The sequence below is a fragment of the Myotis yumanensis genome, unplaced genomic scaffold (assembly GCF_028538775.1).
Source record: "Myotis yumanensis isolate MYYU_CA2020_CCGP unplaced genomic scaffold, mMyoYum1.0.hap1 SCAF_2, whole genome shotgun sequence".
NCBI classification, from domain to species: Eukaryota; Metazoa; Chordata; class Mammalia; order Chiroptera; family Vespertilionidae; genus Myotis; species Myotis yumanensis.
In genome coordinates, this window is record NW_027223753.1 from 166,558,231 (window position 1) to 166,575,183 (window position 16,953).

Genomic DNA, 16,953 nt, shown 5'->3' on the forward strand with positions numbered 1-16,953 from the left:
TTGGTGTTGGGCAGTGGAGAGCGAGGCTGAGCTAAATTCAGGACCCCCACCATGGGCCTGGGATGACCTAGGAACAAGGCTGAGTCCCCTGGTGGGAATGAAGAACAGGTCCCTGCTAGAGATGAGAGAGAGAGAGAGAGAGAGAGAGAGAGAGAGAAAGCTGGGACTGGCTATTGGGACTCCCTATTTACCATCCTTCCTAATGTCCACTTGGAAATGACTCATGCAAGGTTTCTTTTTTCATCAGCGAGTAAGATTCTATTCGGAATGGAGAAAGACTCTCAGTGGATCAATCAATGATATTTTGGGAGGGAGAAGAGACTGACATTAACAATCAATGAAGCTCAGAGCTTTTATTTGTTTATATGGCACATGTCTTTCAATGCCATAGGCAAATGGGTAATGGAAATTGTTGATTTCAGAGAGGAAGGGAGAAGGAGAAAGAGAAAAAAAACATCAACAATGAGAGAGAATCATTGATCAGCTACCTCTTGCACGCCCCCCACTGGGGATGGAGCCCAAAACCCAGGCATGTGCCCTGACTGGGAATGGAACCATGACCTCTTGGTTCATGGGTCAATGCTCAACCACTGAGCCACACCTGTCCAGTGAAAGTTTATTCTTTATATCAGTCTCCCCATATGTTAATTTTGCCTGTTTGATATTTCTATTCTGCACTACACGTGCCTCCCAGGGTGTGATGTGTTGTGGTGAGAATAGCAGATGTGGATTTGGTGTGGTCTGAATTCAAATCTGGACATTTTACTGACAGATTCCATCCACTCATTTATTTAACATTTGTTTAATTAACTTCAATAGCTTGAGCTCCAGTGATTGCCTTGCCATTTGCTATCAGTGTGTTCTAGCAAAGATTCCTTAGCTTCTCCTAAATCTTTTAGAGTTAATATGAAGCTAGATGAGATGATGCACGGAAAGCGCTTAGTCCAGAATGAACATGTTGATGTTTGCTGTTATCATTGCGTATTCTGATTTCTGGGAAGTCCTTAACATTGAAAGAGGCATTGTATTGTAAGGGTGCCAGGCTCAGGAGGGCAGTTTTGGAGTCCTGGGTTTCCAGGGATCTTTGAAAGGCCATCAGCACCGGAGAGAGAAAGAATCAGAGCCGAGCTCTGCCAGCACCACTGTCTAATGTGGGCAACCCAGCTTTTTAAATGAGAGAAATTCAGAGCCAGATCATCTTGGCACTGAAAGACGCTTCAGAGATTGGCTGGTCTGATTCCAATCCAGATGTCACACCCTGAGATGTTCTAGCCTTCCTCTCCCCCAGCTCCTCTAGTGTCCCTGTATAGGGCACCTTCTCCAGTCTGCATTCTCTGCTGGCATCAGCAACCAGGAGCTTGCATACGAAGCTATTAAGTGGCCAAGTATTTTGGAATATAAGGTGGAAAACACACCTACTTCCTACCAGTTATTCTCCCACTATGTGATCTTGAACAAGTCAATTCACTGCTCCGAGCCTCGGTTTTCTCATCTGTACCAAAAGACCAGTATTATTTGCCCTGCCCTTGTAATATTGTAAAGTGGTTTTTGCTGCTCAGCAAAGGTAAATGCTTCATGAAGGGAGGCACGAGATGGCCATCGAGTGAGCATCATATGAGGTAACAGAGGAGAAAAGCAGTATAGAATGGAGCACCAGAGTCCTCAACTCACACACCTGTGCAGATGCTGGAAGGAGCAAGATTTCTTCTCCTCCAGGTATAATGGATGCATTTAGACCATGGTTCTCTGTAGCCAATACCCCTGCCTTTGTTTCCTTAATGTATTCTTTTTGCTACTTCCCTAAATTCCAGTTTCACTTATTGAAACTTACTACCTCATTGATTAGCCTTAATTTTGAATCTCCAGGATTTTGTTTGCTTTGCTCTTTTTAACCCCTATGATAGAACAGATGGTCTCCAGCTTATACATTCACTGCAAGAGAACATTTTATGTATCTGGACAGCAACGGGCCTGTCTCCTTCCTCATCCCACTGATGACCCCACTCTCTCTTACGTGCACACACACACGTATGCACACACATACATGTACAGACATGCACTATCCCAGCATGAGCCTTGGTCACACTTCCATTAGGTACAATGGCAACATTGGCCTCACCATTCTTTTCTATGATATTTATCACCGCTTTAACCCACTCTTTGCAGGGGCCTATTACTAACATCTCAATCCCTTTGGCCAGATTGCATCTCTTAGCCCAGATGTCATTCACAAAGCCTAGTGTTGTAGTTCACAATATTTTCTTGAAAAAAATATTTTTATTGATTTCAGAGAGGAAGGGAGAGGGATAGGGAGAAAGAAACATCAATGATGAGAGAGAGTCATTGATTGGCTACCTCCTGTATGCCCCACACTGGAGATTGAGCCCACAATCTGGGCATGTGCCCTGACCTGGAATCAAACCATGATCTCCTGGTTCATAGGTTGATGCTCAGTGAGCCATGCTGGCCAGGCCAATTCACAATATTTTAATTTACTATTAAAATATTTGATGACATGCCTATGTTAAGAACGTAAAGAAGTTTTCCTGAAAGACTATTTGTTAATATTTATCAAGTAGAATCTATGATAGATACCCAATATATTAGCATAATATGTGTCCGTTAAATATAAAAAATTTCAGAAATGTTTGGTGATATGGAAAAGGTATTAAAATATTAAGTAAAGCCGAAACCAGTTTGGCTCAGTGGATGGAGCGTCGGCCTGCGGACTGAAGGGTCCTGGGTTCGATTCTGGTCAAGGGCATGTACCTTGGTTGCGGGCACATCCACAGTGGGGGATGTGCAGGAGGCAGCTGATCGGTGTTTCTCTCTCATTGATGTTTCTAACTCTCTATCTCTCTCCCTTCCTCTCTGTAAAAAGTCAATAAAATATATTAAAAAAAAATTAAGTAAAAACAAGACACACACTTTTAAATGTAACACTAAAGGCCCAGTGCACAAAATTTGTGCGGGGGTGGGGGGGTCCATCAGCCCGGCCTGCACCCTTTCCAATCCGGGACCCCTCGGGGGATATCCAACTGCCTCTCACAATCCAGGACTGCTGGCTCCTAACCACTCACCTTCCTGCTTGCTTGATCACTCCTAACCCCTCTGCCTGCCTGCCTGATTGCCCCTAACCACCTCTGCCTGCCTGCCTGATTGCCCCTAACTGCTTCCCTGCTGGCCTGATCACCCCTAACCGCCTCTGCCATGCCCTATACCCGGGACGCAGAATTCCCTCCTCTGGCCAGTTGCAGGTACCTGGGGCCCAGTCTTCCCTCCCTCTGGCTGGCCACAGGCACCCAGGACCTGGGCCGGCTTTGCCTGGGCCAGGCGCAGCCGCAGGAGACTGTGAGTTGGTGGCTTCACTGGGTGGCAGCTGCAGGTGCCCAGGACCGCAGGGCGGGCAGCTTGTCCTTCTCCCAGGCCACAGCTGCAGGAGCATCCACTGGCGCCTCGGACGTCCAGGCAGGTGGCTTGTCCCTCTCCCGGACCACAGCCTGCCTGGTCCCCATTCCTCTCTCAGAAGCTCATTTGTGCCTTGCTGGTCCCCATTCCTCTCTGGCAAGCTCATTTGTGCCTGGCTGGTCCCCATTCCTCTCTCCCCCGCGTTGAGTGTCTGAGCCATTATGGCGTGATGGCACGATGATCATTTGCATATTAGCTCTTTATTATATAGGATGAGCCTGTTATTATCCATTGATGCTTGGATTAAAAAGAAAGAAAGAAATATAGCCAAATTCTAACAGTGACTATCTATGAGTAGGAGAATTCATTTTTTGCTTTATTCACTTGTCTGCGTTATTTAATTTTCCACAATAAACATACATTAATGTCATAATAAGAAAAGGTAAATGCTATTAAAAACTTTTTTTTTTGCTAAAGCATAATTTCTTTAAGTTCTGCTTAACCTCTACAAAGCCCAAATTTCTTGCTTGCCCCCATCGGGGCAATGTCAATCTCTTTGGCTTGGCCCATGAACTAGAAGTTAATATTATTTCCAAAGATGAGGAGCTGGAAATGTAATGCAAGTTTATTACAATTACATAGAATATATCCAAGTAAAGAACCTGTGGGCGTCTTTTGGTGGCAAGAAGCGAATCCTCATTAAGGATCCATGAACTTCCTGAACTGCCTTGAAAAATGAAATCGTAGCTACCTTGTATTAGGCCTTCTGTTTTCCTCCAGGATGTTTCTTTCTTCCTTTGCTGTTCTTTGTTCTTTGCTCCCCACCAGATCCTGCCTTTCCCAAATCTGATTGGCCCTGGTCTTGTTTGAAGCTTGCTCAGGGTCCTCCAGAGGGACTCCCCTACCTTTGATCTTGTGAGTCAGGGCAGAGCAGCCCATCTAGGTCTTGGGCTCATGGTGGCATCCTTGGGAAAATGGGGATGCCCCAAACACCACCTTTGCTGAAGAGCTTGGGCAAGCAATTGATTCCATGACAAAATCTGCTTCTTTCTCAGGGGTGAGGGGGTGGGGGAAGTAAGGGCAAAATCTTTTATCCTATTGCAGACAATAATGGACACTCTTCTTCCACTTTATCCATCATTTCTGTAATACAGTCAGGTACTGCTTAATGATGGGGAGAATAAATCAAGAATAAGAGAAAATGCTGCCATCAAGAGACATGGTAAACACAAGATGTATGGGCTGATGCCAGCATAACACGGCATACTGTTTTACAGCAAACCCTTTTTTATTTTTTTATTTTTTTATTTTTTATTTTTTATTTTTTTTAAATACATTTTATTGATTTTTTACAGAGAGGAAGGGAGAGAGACAGAGAGTCAGAAACATCGATGAGAGAGAAACATCGATCAGCTGCCTCCTGCACATCTCCCACTGGGGATGTGCCCGCAACCCAGGTACATGCCCTTGACCGGAATCGAACCTGGGACCTTTCAGTCCGCAGGCCGACGCTCCATCCACTGAGCCAAACCGGCCTCGGCCCTTTTTTATTTTTTTAAGTAGAAAGAGCACACCATAAAATAAAGATAAAATGAAGATAAAAAGTATAGTATAGTAAATACATAAACGAGTAATATAGTCATTTGTTATTATTATCAAGTACTATGTACTGTACACAATCGTATGTGCTGTACTTTTATACGATGGGCAGTGCAGTCTGTTTGTTTATACCAGCATCACCACAGACACGTGAGTAATGCATTGAGCTGTGATATTATGGTGGCCACAAAGTCTATGACATCACTAGACAATAGGTATTTTTTTTTATTATTGTTGACACTATTACAGTAGGGATTTTTCAATTCCATTATAATCTTATGGGACCAATATATGAGGTCTGTTATTAATGAAAGGTCATTGTGCAGTGCATGACTGTATCAGAAAGCACATGGATTTATAGTCACCCCAAATCCTGAAGCCAGGATCTATAACTAGCTGTGGGGGCGGTGGCCTTGTGTAGGGCTGCAAAGATTGCTCATCTATGACATAGGACTACTAACTTTACAGAGATGTTGGAAAAATATTTTATTTCTAGTCCTTCTTAAGAGTTTAACAACCAGTGTTTTAATGAAAGGAGACTGCATAAAATAGTTTGATTGTACCTTTGTTCTTTCTCTACATGTTTTCACAAAAGTAAACCTAATACCACGTACACATTAGGTAGATGTTTTTTGCATACCCAAACGTGATTACAAGCACCTTTCAAGTCTTCAAAGTAACCAACAAACTTCTATTCTATTTATTTGCATGATTAAATCCCTACATCAGTCTGAAGGTAGCAAATATGACTTTATTCGTATATGTAGTTGCTGTGCTCAAACAATGTATATTAAATGAATGTGTGAATAAGTTAAAAAATGAGTTTTGCCACAAAGTTACCTGATTATTTTATTTCTAGCCCTCCTTAGGCATTTAGCTACCAATATTTTGGTGAAAGAGACTACATAAAATAGTTTGATTATACCTTTGTTCTTTCTTGACATGTTTTTCACAAAAGTAAACTTAATTCCACATACACATTAAGAATGCTCTTTGCTTACACAAAGACATGTGATTACAAATACCTCCTGAAGAGGACTGAACATCATTTGTACCTTTTGTAAGTAAAATGAATCCGGATGCTATTTTTTTTTTTTTTAAGAGAGGTAAGCTTTATTTCCTTGTTTCTCAAATAGAGTTGGCTGAGCTGGTTGCTTTTTGGTAATTAATCGAAGAGACCAAATCCCATATCCTCGTCCGACTCCTCCGACTCTTCCTTTGCTTCAACCTTGGCTGGGGCTGCAGCAGCAGCAGGAGCAGCAGTGGTGGCAGCGGCCACAGGGGCAGCAGCCACAAAAGCAGATGGATCAGCCAAGAAGGCCTTGACCTTTTCAGCAAGTGGGAAGGTGTAATCAGTCTCCACAGACAAAGCCAGAACTCGCTTGTACCGATTGATGATAGAATGGGGTACTGATGCAACAGTTGGGTAACCAATGTGAAGGCATACGCTGGCAACATTGCGGACACCCTCCAGGAAGCGGGAATGCAGAGTTTCCTCTGTGATGTCAAGCACTTCCGGGTTGTAGATGCTGCCATTGTCAAACACCTGCTGGATGATCAGCCCAAAGGAGAAGGGGGAGATGTTCAGCATGTTCCGCAGTGTGGCTTCGCTGGCTCCCACTTTGTCTCCAGTCTTAATCAGTTGGACATCACTCAGGATTTCAATGGTGCTCCTGGAGATTTTAGTGGTGATGCCCAGAGCCTGGAAGAAGGAGGTCTTCTCTGGCCCCAGACCAGTGTTCTGGGCTGGAACAGTGACTTCACACGGGGCAATGGCACCAGCACGGGCAGCAGCTGGCACCTGATTGGCCAGCAGCATGTCCCGGATCTCAGTGAGGTCCTCCTTGGTGAACACAAAGCCCACATTCCCCCGGATATGAGGCAGCAGTTTCTCCAGAGCCGGGTTGTTCTCCAGGTGCCCTCGGATGGCCTTGCGCATCATGGTGTTCTTGCCCATAGGCACCACAGCCTTCCCGCGGAGGGACATGCGGATCTGCTGCATCTGCTTGGAGCCCACATTGTCTGCTCCCACGATGAAACATTTTGGATAATCATCCAGAAGTTGGATGATCTTAAGGAAGTAGTTGGACTTCCAGGTCGCCCTGTCTTCCCTGGGCATCACGGCGGTGCGTCAGGGATTGCCACGCAGGGTTTAAAGACGATGTCACTCCCACGAGGACGCCTGGCGAGAGCCGGATGCTATTAAAAGCCGAAGGATTGGGGCTTTCATTAAGGAAATAACACCTGCAGCCCTGTGGCCTGGCTGGTGTGGTTCAGTGGTTGAGCGTCAATCTATGAACAAGGAAGTCATCAATCGATTGCTGCCAGGGTACATGCCTGGGTTGCAGGCTTTATCCCCAGTGTGGGGCATGAAGGAGGCAGCTGATCAATGATCCTCTCTCATCATTAATGTTTCTATCTCTCCCACCTTCTCCCTTCCTCTCTGAAATCAATAAAAATATATAAAAAAATCTGCTACTCTAAGAGCCTCACCCAGCCCCAATTCCTTAGCCTCAACAAATAAAGCAGTGACGTGGGAGTTCTTAAGTCTGCCCAGTTCCTCAGGAGGTCCTGCCAACTCCGCATTGTCCGGTTGGATTTGCAGTCAGATGCCTTATGCTGGCAGGCACTGGGCAGGCAATGAGTTCTTTCCCTGTAAGTTGGGCACAAAAAGGTCAGCCTGGGAGCAGTCTCCTTTGGGACAGCTGCTCTGAGGAAATGCAGTAAGGAGCAGGCAGAAAGTCCTGGAGCAGAGGGTGACTCATGGGAGGAGTTAGTTCGGCTTGCTAAGTACTGTCATTTGCTGAGTGCAGGTGTGTGCGCAAGAAGGAGTTGTAACCTGGAGGATCATTAACTCTTTCAGTCAGCTGGCGACTCCAGTGGCTCGGCAAATTCCTCCTGGAAGCGCCTGCTCTGGGAAGGTTAGGGAGGAGGAGCGGAAGCACTTGTCCATGGGGGACCACTTTGAGAAGGGCCAGCATGCTTTGCTCAACGAAGGAGAAGAGAATGAGATGGTAAGATTCTAGCTGCTTTCCTCTCTTCCCATTCCTACACACACACACACACACACACACACACACACAAAGACTTCTCTGCAACTTGACTCTGGGATTAATGTGAGAAAGACTAATGGCCAAGAAATATCCCTGCCCCATAAATATAACCTTTGACGGCATAAATGTGCTAGACTGAACATATTGTATTCATTTTATCAAGAATGTTTGCTTTTTAAAATAAAACGGAAAGGGAGAGAAACACAATGCCACTTTATGATGCATTTTTTAACCTTCCCAGGAAAGCAAGTTCTGTTCAAAGCTTCTTATAATTTCAGCATATCCCTAAGGCTGGGAGCAGGGTATTCCCGATAAGAAGAAGCAGAACGTCAACAGGAAATAGGAGTGCAGCCGGGTCTCTGATCTTTTTCTCTTCTCACAGATCTGTGTGTACAAAGACTGTTGGACAGTAAAGATGTGTGGAATATTAACAATTATACACACATTTCTGTTTACTTCTAGAATTTCGCCTGTAGCTCCCTAGTTATAGAAGTTGATGCAGTTCATGTTCTCTTTTATTTCAGATGTGTTCCGATCTGAGGAACTGTAGAAAAATCAAAGACAATTTTTTTTTGCTGAATTTAAAGCTGTATTTCTCAATTACACTGTAATCAAGAGAGAGTTAGAAATGCGTATTTCTATTTAATAAGGCCTTTCTGCTAATTGTGTAAGCAGAGTCTTTTATGTCAGTAATGGTGTAATTACAATGTGATGCTCTCATTCTATAATAGCATTTGATCTTCCTCAAATTAATATGTAAATAACAAACCCAAAAGATATTTCTTTTAAGTGCTTTCTTGGTTATTTGCCTTAGACCTGTCTATTACACTCTTTGTTCCTAAACTGGTCTTTCAAGTCTAATCTGCTTACCTGTTCCTATAGCAACAGCATTTTTTTGGACCTTCAGAAGTAGATTTCTTCTGGTATCAAAACTGAAAAATTATAAGGGGATAAAAGGCACCCACATCTATGTGGCTGCCTCCTTATTTTTGGGGGTTTGACAGTCAAATGACAATTACCTTCAGGCCCTACACAAATGTCACCAGAAATGACTTTCAGACCCTATTTTTATTTTTCATCATTCTCTATATTAAGTTGAAAATTTGATTCCCATACTTAATACTATTAACCAGAAGGCAGGGTCTTCTTCCCTCTAATTTTTAAAGTAGTTCCTTAAATTATCAGATCAAAACACACCCATGCTTTTCCTCTACACTCATTTCTGCTCGTTGACAATTTGTCTCTCAAGACTCACTATGAGTCCTTGAGAATAGACATTCTAGAGAAGCCACTATCCCTTCTAGGGAAACTAGTATTCTTTCTGGAGCTTACACATCCCCGAGGAGCAATTTTAATATTCATCTTCATAATAGCACTTCCCCCCGACCCCAATGCATCAGGGCATCCATGAGTTCTGCATGGAGCTGAAAGCCCAGTTAGGAGAGAGCCTTTGATATGGAGAGGGACACTGTTTTCTGGAAAGGGGTCATTTGCCCAGAGTCTCAGTGGAGGTGCAGCAATTAGTATGCATCCTGTTCTGCCTGGAGAAACCTGGCCACCTGCCTGTTGCAGTGTTTGACACTCTGTTGCCCCTTTTAACTTACTACTCCACTCCCCTTGCCTAGAGCAGTGAACTTCAAAAATTATCAAGATATCTTAAATGTATTCCACATATTTTCATGGCAATTTTTAGTTTACAAAATGTTTCTTATTGGCCACTAGCTAATTTAGTTTTCACTACAACCTATGAGTTAGGCGTTATGATTTCTGTTTTAACTATGAGAAAACCGATGGGCTGAGAATTTGCTTGTCTTAAGTTACATAAGCCCAAGAGCTGAGGCACCACATAGGTTACTATAAGTTGGTAGCTCTTCTGTCTTTGGACCTGAACATAGCTCATCGATACCTTTTTCAGTTCTTCCTGGGGACATTGCACTCTTAACAGGAGAACCCACTTCTTCCCTTAATAAAACAAAGCTTAGGAGAACACATGATCTTTGATTTCCCAGGATCCATTTCGTTATAGATGATTTGTATTTTCTGAGTAAGCCTGCCTTCTCATTCTTCAGTGTTAACCTATTTAGAAAGCCAAGATTATCTACAAGTGTGTCATACCCAAGTGTTTATAGTTTCATGCTTTATAACATACACCCGACCTTTGCAGAAGTCATTCCTTTGATGATAGAAATCGCTTCAAATTTCAAGAGAAAACAGCATGCTAGGGGTTAGCCCTCATGTCAAATAGAGAAGAACAAGAATATTTCCAGACCTTAAGATGCTTGGGACTATCTTTCATTCTGGAATAAAAGAGATACACTAAGGAGTAACTTCGAGTGACCTGAAAGTAGTATCTTAAGTACTAAATGAGATAGGAGCCGATGGAAGAAAGAATTTGTTAAGGGGACAAGGAAGAATACCGGAGAAATTGCCATTTAGAGAAGGTACACCCAAATGACTCAGAAAGGCCTCGAAAGAGATACTGACTCCCAGACAGCACCATGCCCAGATCAGATGCCTCACTAGCCTTGGGCTAGCCACTTGCCTGCTTTCCCCTCAGTTTTTTGTTTTGTTTCATCTGTGAAATAGGAGTGGTCCTTCTTACCCTACCTGTCTCACAGGGCTCTTATGAAGTACAACTGCGGTAATCTATGAGGAAGTGTTTTGAGAAGTATAAAATTCTGGAAAAGAGTAAGATGCTATTACCCAACCAAAGATGGAAGCTTCAGCAATTTGTCAATCCAACGAATAGTATTTCCTCAAGTGAGGTCATCTCTTCTTATTAAATAACTAGAGGCCCGATGCATGAAATTTCATGCAAGGGCCTCGGCCCTCGCAGCCCCAGCTTTGTCTGGAAGGTCATCCAGAGGGTTGTTCTGTTGTTTGGTCTAATTAGCATATTAGCTCTTTATTATATAGGCTGACAAGTGAGGAATATATACTTGGATCACAAGCTATAGAGACTATTTGTAAATGGAGAGGATCTGAGTCACCTTATACCCTGCCTTACAGTCTTACCTTGGGAAATCACCTACCTATGTTGCACCAGGTAGAAAAGGTACCACCCCCATCTCAGTTTCCTTATTTGTAACATGAGTATCAGAGGGCCTTTGAATTCTGATGTTGCATATGTATATTTTGAAAGGCCTTATAAACACTGAATGCTCATATCCTTAATCATGACTAAACAAAGCTATCATGGTTTAATTGATTCAAACGTTCACTATTATTCTCAGTGACACCCTTGTGAACTCAAACTCCTTTTGGAAAAGTATTTTGTTCCAGTCAGACCTGTGTTAAAAGTAATGTTCCCTGATATTTTTTTCTTCCCTAGGTTTTAGTAAATAAGAAAAAACACACACCTTGAATTATTTTTTCTGATTATACAGATAACATGTTTATTGTAAAAATTTTAAATGACATAGAGTAGTCTAAAGAATGAAATAAATATGATTCATGAAATTTCCACTCAGACATGATCAATCTATACTAATAAAAGGGTAATATGCTAATTAGACCAGATAGACTAGGCATCTTCTGGTCATCTGGTCCTCCTTCTTGACAAAGCTATGGTGGCAGGGGCCAAGGCAGAGGTGGTTAGGGGAGATCAGGCCAGCAGGGGAGAGCAGTTAGGGTGATCAGGCCAGCAGGGGAGGGCAGTTAGGGGTGATCAAGCAGGCAGGCAGAGGTGGTTAGGGGTGATCAGGCTGGCAGGCAGAGGCAGTTAAGAGTGATCAGGCAGGCAAGCAGGTGAGCAGTTAGGAGCCAGCAGTCTCGAATTGTGAGAGGGATGTCCGAGGGGTCCCAGATTGAAGAGGGTGCAGGCCTGGCTGAGGGACACCACCCCTGCACAAATTTCGTGCACCGGGCCTCTAGTATTATTATATTAGTGACTCTCCTTCCAGACTTAGAAAGAGTGCATACACAAACTTTATCACTTTCTAATTAGTTTACTGCATTTTGGCATTATCTATACTTTTGCAATTATTTGCATATTGTATGTGTATCATGGAAATACTATGTCACCATGTGCTACTGTATATCTCTTCCCGACTCTGCATTCAGTGACGTCATATTAGTAGCTTGAAACGAGTAATGTTGGGAGTATTTGCGATAGAAATTGGTAAATGCTATATAGGACTTTCACCCTGCCCCACCTGAAAGCTAGTTGTTAAATATTTACCAGCACATCACGGGTCATATTATTTCCTCAAGACTTACCTTTGTTCCCCACCTCCTTGATACTATACAGTATTTGGATTTCTCTAAATACAATAGAGATATTGTATTTGGATATCATCCATTTATTTGCACTGTACTTCATGCCAAAGCAAAATTAATCACAACCTATTTTTTTAAAATGATCAACCTTAAGCACACATTTAATTATGACATTTGTGTGTGTGTGTGTGTGTGTGTGTTAATCCTCATTTGAGGATATTTTCCCATTGATTTTTATAGAGAGTGGAAGTGAGAGGGAAAGACACAGAGAGAGAAACATTGTGTGAGAGAGACACATTGATTGGTTGCCTCCTGCATTCGCCCTGACCAGGGCCAGGGATTGAGCCTGAAACCAAGTACATGCCTTTGACCGGAATTGAACCTGGTACCTTTCAGTCCAAGAGCCAACGCTCTATCCACTAAGCCAAACCAGTGATGGCATCTTCTTAAAAGAATACACATATGTACTTACAAAATTGTGTTTTTTTAAAAATAAAAAATGGAGTAATTTCATATATATCTTATTTAAGCTGGCCTTTTTATTACATCTAGAATATATTTCCTTTTAGATAATTATGGTTCAGATAATTTAATGTTCAAATTGTATGTTTTTCATTGTCTAAAATTTTATATTTTAATGATAGGTTAGCTAAATAATCAGAAAACACATAAGGAATTGACAGTAAGTTGGAAAGGTATAAAATAAATGAACTTCTCACTAATGTTTAACTAAATTGTGTTTGGGTGAACTATGCTTTATTAAGCAAATCTTTTATGTTGCACACTTAGATTATTTCTAAATATTTGGCTATGATGGACAACTTTGTACATGTATTTTACCTATTTGTCAGATTGTTTCCTTAGGATAAAATCCTAGCAATGGCATTGTTGCATGAAAGGGATATGTGTTTTAAATTTTGGTTGATACATAATGCCAAATTGCCCTCCTCAGGATTATGGTTATACTAATTTATACTCTGACCAGCAGTCTTTATTGAGACTATTTGTTATCTCTACCATACTTGCCAATGTTAAGTATTATCCATCTTTAGAACTTCGTCTCATCTGGTATGTGAAAATGATCCTTATGGCTGTATTATTTTTTAAAAATATATTTTTATTTATTTCAGAGAGGAGGGGAGAGGAAGAGAGAGATAGAAACATCAATGATGATAGGAAATCATTGATCAGCTGCCTCCTACTCATTGGACTGAGCCTGCAACCCAGGCATGTGCCCTTGACCGGAATCGAACCTGGGACCCTTCGGTCCACAGGCCAGTGCTCTATCCACTGAGCCAAACCAGCTAGGGCATATGGCTGTATTATTTTTACATTTCTTTGACTTGATGTGGAACACATCTCTGTATGTTTATTGGCATTAGTATTCTTTTGACTGAAATCTCTTAATCTTATCCCTGATAGTTTCTCAGCGAGTAGACCGGGGATTGTGGAATAGCAAGAGAAGCTCTTTGTGAACATCCATCTCACTTCTGAGAACAGCAAGAGGTTCGTACGCCACCAGGACTAATATGGCCGCCTGGTGGTGTGCGGGCTTTGCCACATTGGAAGTCCTGTCGTGCCTTCAGCATGAGGGAGAGGCATCTGCTCTCACCAATTATTTGGCTCATTTTGATAGCTGATGTTTGTCTTTTCTTCTCTAACACCAGGGAGCAAAAGCACCTCCCCCACCTCAATAGCCACTTATTTATTATGCTTCAGGAGCACCTCCTAGTTGGTTGCCAATGTTAACTAGTGACCCCACAGATCTCATAGTGGAGGAATTGTGTTCAGACTGAGGCATTTTGTCAGTTGAAATGTTCAGGAAGCTGGGCCACTGGCCAAGTCTAGTGTCTTTATTTTCTATTCATTGCTGCAAAACTCCCATGAAGTCAACTCATCTTTGACAGAAGCTCCTAAAGAGTAAGATTTCATTGCTTCTTGAGAACAGGGACCCTGCTTGGTTCACCTTTGTATGGCCCCTTCCCTTTCATGGTACCCCCCCAAAGTTAGCACAATGTTTGGCACAAACACTCAGGGTATATTTTCTGATCCTGCACTTGCAAGTTCCATTAACCAGCGATTTACCATTTCGAGGAGAACAAGGAGGCAGTAGGGCTTACAGGAGAAGCAGCTGGAGCAATTTAACGAGAAACCTAGGAAAATTTACATTACTTATTTGAAAAGGTCTTTCATCTTGTGAACTTATCAATCAACTCCTCTCTTCCCCAAGCATAAAGAAAGGTTATTCTTCAGAGTTAATTAGCCATACCACACTATTTTTTTTATGCAATACTTCATTCTATCCTTTCATCCACTCAACAAATATTGATCAAACTTTTACTTGGTACTAGGCGTCCTCTGTTCTAAGCAAGAAGGATGTCTAGCGAACAGCAAATAGCTTCTGTTTTCAGAGTTCACAGTTGAGTGAGAAGGACCAAGAACATAATGTGTGGGGTCCCATGCAAAATGAAAATGAGGTGTCCCTTGTTCAACAATTACTAAGCATTTCAGGATGACTGTAGCAGAACATTACACCAAGCTCGGGGCCCTTTTGAGAGAAGGGCTCTGCATGACTGCACAGGCTGCAGGCCCATGAAGCTGGCCCCACAAGTGGGCGACCTGGGGGTGCAAACACAATGAATGTCATGAAATAGGTGTCATCGGTGGAATTACGCATACAGAGTGTTGGGACCACAGAAGGAGCAACTCAGTCAAAGACAGCTTCAAGGGGAAAGATGTGATTTAATTTCCCTGGAGGGGTAGTTGCAGGTCAGATTGTGAAGGACTTTATAAGACATCCTAATGAGTGCACATCTTATCTTTTCCAATGATTCCTAAACACTGGCCCATGAAAAGACTGAGGAGTATGTGAAAAATAGATTCCTAGACCCCGTTCCAGACCTACTGAATTCGAATCTTTGATGGTGGAGCTGAACTTGGTTAGAAGGATTGTGAGGCCAGCCTGGTGAACACAAGGGGAAGCTGCTGGATGATCTGAACCAGGTAGTGTTCTGGGAGGATTTGCCTTTCCAAAGGATGTTATATCACAGAGTAAGGAAGGCTGGTTGGGGGAAAAGAGACCAGGAAGAAGGTATTTGAAATAGTCCAAGTGAGGCATTCAGGATGAAGCCTTGTCAGATAGGATCCTGAGTAAATAATGGATTTAAGAGATATTTCAAAATGAGAGTTAAAAAGACTGTAATTCATAGACTGAGCAGTAAGAGAGAAGAGGTAGTTATTAAGGATGTATTTAAAGTTCCTAGTTTGTCCAATGGGAGAAGATGATGCTACCACTTAATTCCATAGGGAAAATTAGGACCAGGTTGGGTGTGGGGATGGCAAGAGTAATAGCAAATATTTATATGGTGATTGATCAGAACTAAGAACTTTTCTCTTAGTAATTTGCATAATCCCCTCAGCAGCCCTTGTGGAATTATCATCTTCCACATGTGAAGAAACTGACTCATAGAGAGAGTAAGTGATATGCTCACGTTCATTTAGTTAAGTAAATGGCAAGCTATGGAGTAAGTCCCCACTTTAAACATAGTGGTTTACTGCCTCTTGGTTTTGCTAAATTCTGGATGTACCACTTTATTTATTAATTAAGGCAGAAATAGCAGGTATAATTGGAAAAAATCCCCAAACATAAGATCAGCATTTTGGTGTTGGATCTGCCATTATTTATTCTTACAATCTTAAAGCAAATCACAGTCACCTTTCTGACTTCACCTCAGTTACAAGGTGGAGATAATAATACCTTATAAATTTGAGCCAGAGACCAATGCAAATGGTTTCTTGAGGTCCTCTCCAACACCCACAAAAAGATGTGATTTAAAAAGTTTTAACACAGGTGGACAAAACTGCTGTGAAACCTTTTACAAATTTAAGTGATACTCTTGATTTTTTCCCAAAGCACTGTGAGAATTTTTTAACCAAGGAAAAGAGAACATATCTGGAGACATTGAATTAAGTGGGAATTGGATATTAATGGGTTTTGCTGTGCTAATTATTCATAATTAAAGGACCAAAGAATGAGTCTAACAATAAATGATAACCAACGCTGAACCCTACATGGTCGCCAGGCCCCCAGAAGACATAAAGCACAGGTACTTGGCCTTCAGAAGAGTTGGCATATCCAATATCTATACTAATAAAAGGGTAATATGCTAATTAGACTGGGTCGACTGGACATCTTCCAATCATCTCATCCTCCTTCCTGACAAAGCCATCGTGGCCAGGGCTGAGGCAGAGGCGCGTAGGGTCAATCAGGCCAGCAGGGGAGCAGTTAGGGCTGATCAGGACAGCAGGGGAGAGCAGTTAGGGATGATCAGGCTGGCAGGGGAGGATGGTTAGGGGAGATCAGGCCAGCAGGGGAGGGCAGTTAGGGGTGATCAGGCTGGAAGGCAGAGGCAGTTAGGGGCAATCAGGCAGGCAGGAAGAGGGATTAGGGGCAATCAGGCAGGCAGGAAGGTGAGCAGTTAGGAGCCAGCAGTCCCAGATTGGGAGAGGGATGTCGGACTGCCTTTTTAGGCCCGATCGAGCCTAAACCAGCAGTCGAACATCCCCTAAGGGGTCCCGGATTGGAGAGGGTGCAGGCCAGGCTGAGAGACCCTCTCCCCCCATGCACGAATTTTGGGCACCGGGCCTCTAGTCCTATATAATGAAAGCCCAGCGA

At 42.7% G+C, this 16,953-nt stretch overlaps 1 protein-coding gene and 1 pseudogene across 5 annotated transcripts in view; one reads left to right on the forward strand and one right to left on the reverse strand.

Moving 5' to 3' along the window:
- Positions 1-6,119: 6,119 nt before the first annotated feature.
- Positions 6,120-7,191, reverse strand: LOC139002213 (large ribosomal subunit protein uL10 pseudogene; annotated as a pseudogene).
- A 556-nt stretch (positions 7,192-7,747) lies between these two features.
- The window catches only part of ATP13A4 (ATPase 13A4), a 118,593-nt gene continuing 109,387 nt past the window's right edge, over positions 7,748-16,953 (forward strand). For all 5 annotated transcript variants that reach the window (XR_011470313.1, XM_070406547.1, XM_070406549.1 and 2 more), the window contains exon 1: positions 7,748-8,021. Coding sequence is in view for 4 of the 5 variants with exons in the window: in XM_070406547.1 (XP_070262648.1) it covers positions 7,959-8,021 (63 nt within the window). In the remaining variant the exon portion in view is untranslated. The remainder of the gene's footprint in view (positions 8,022-16,953) is intronic.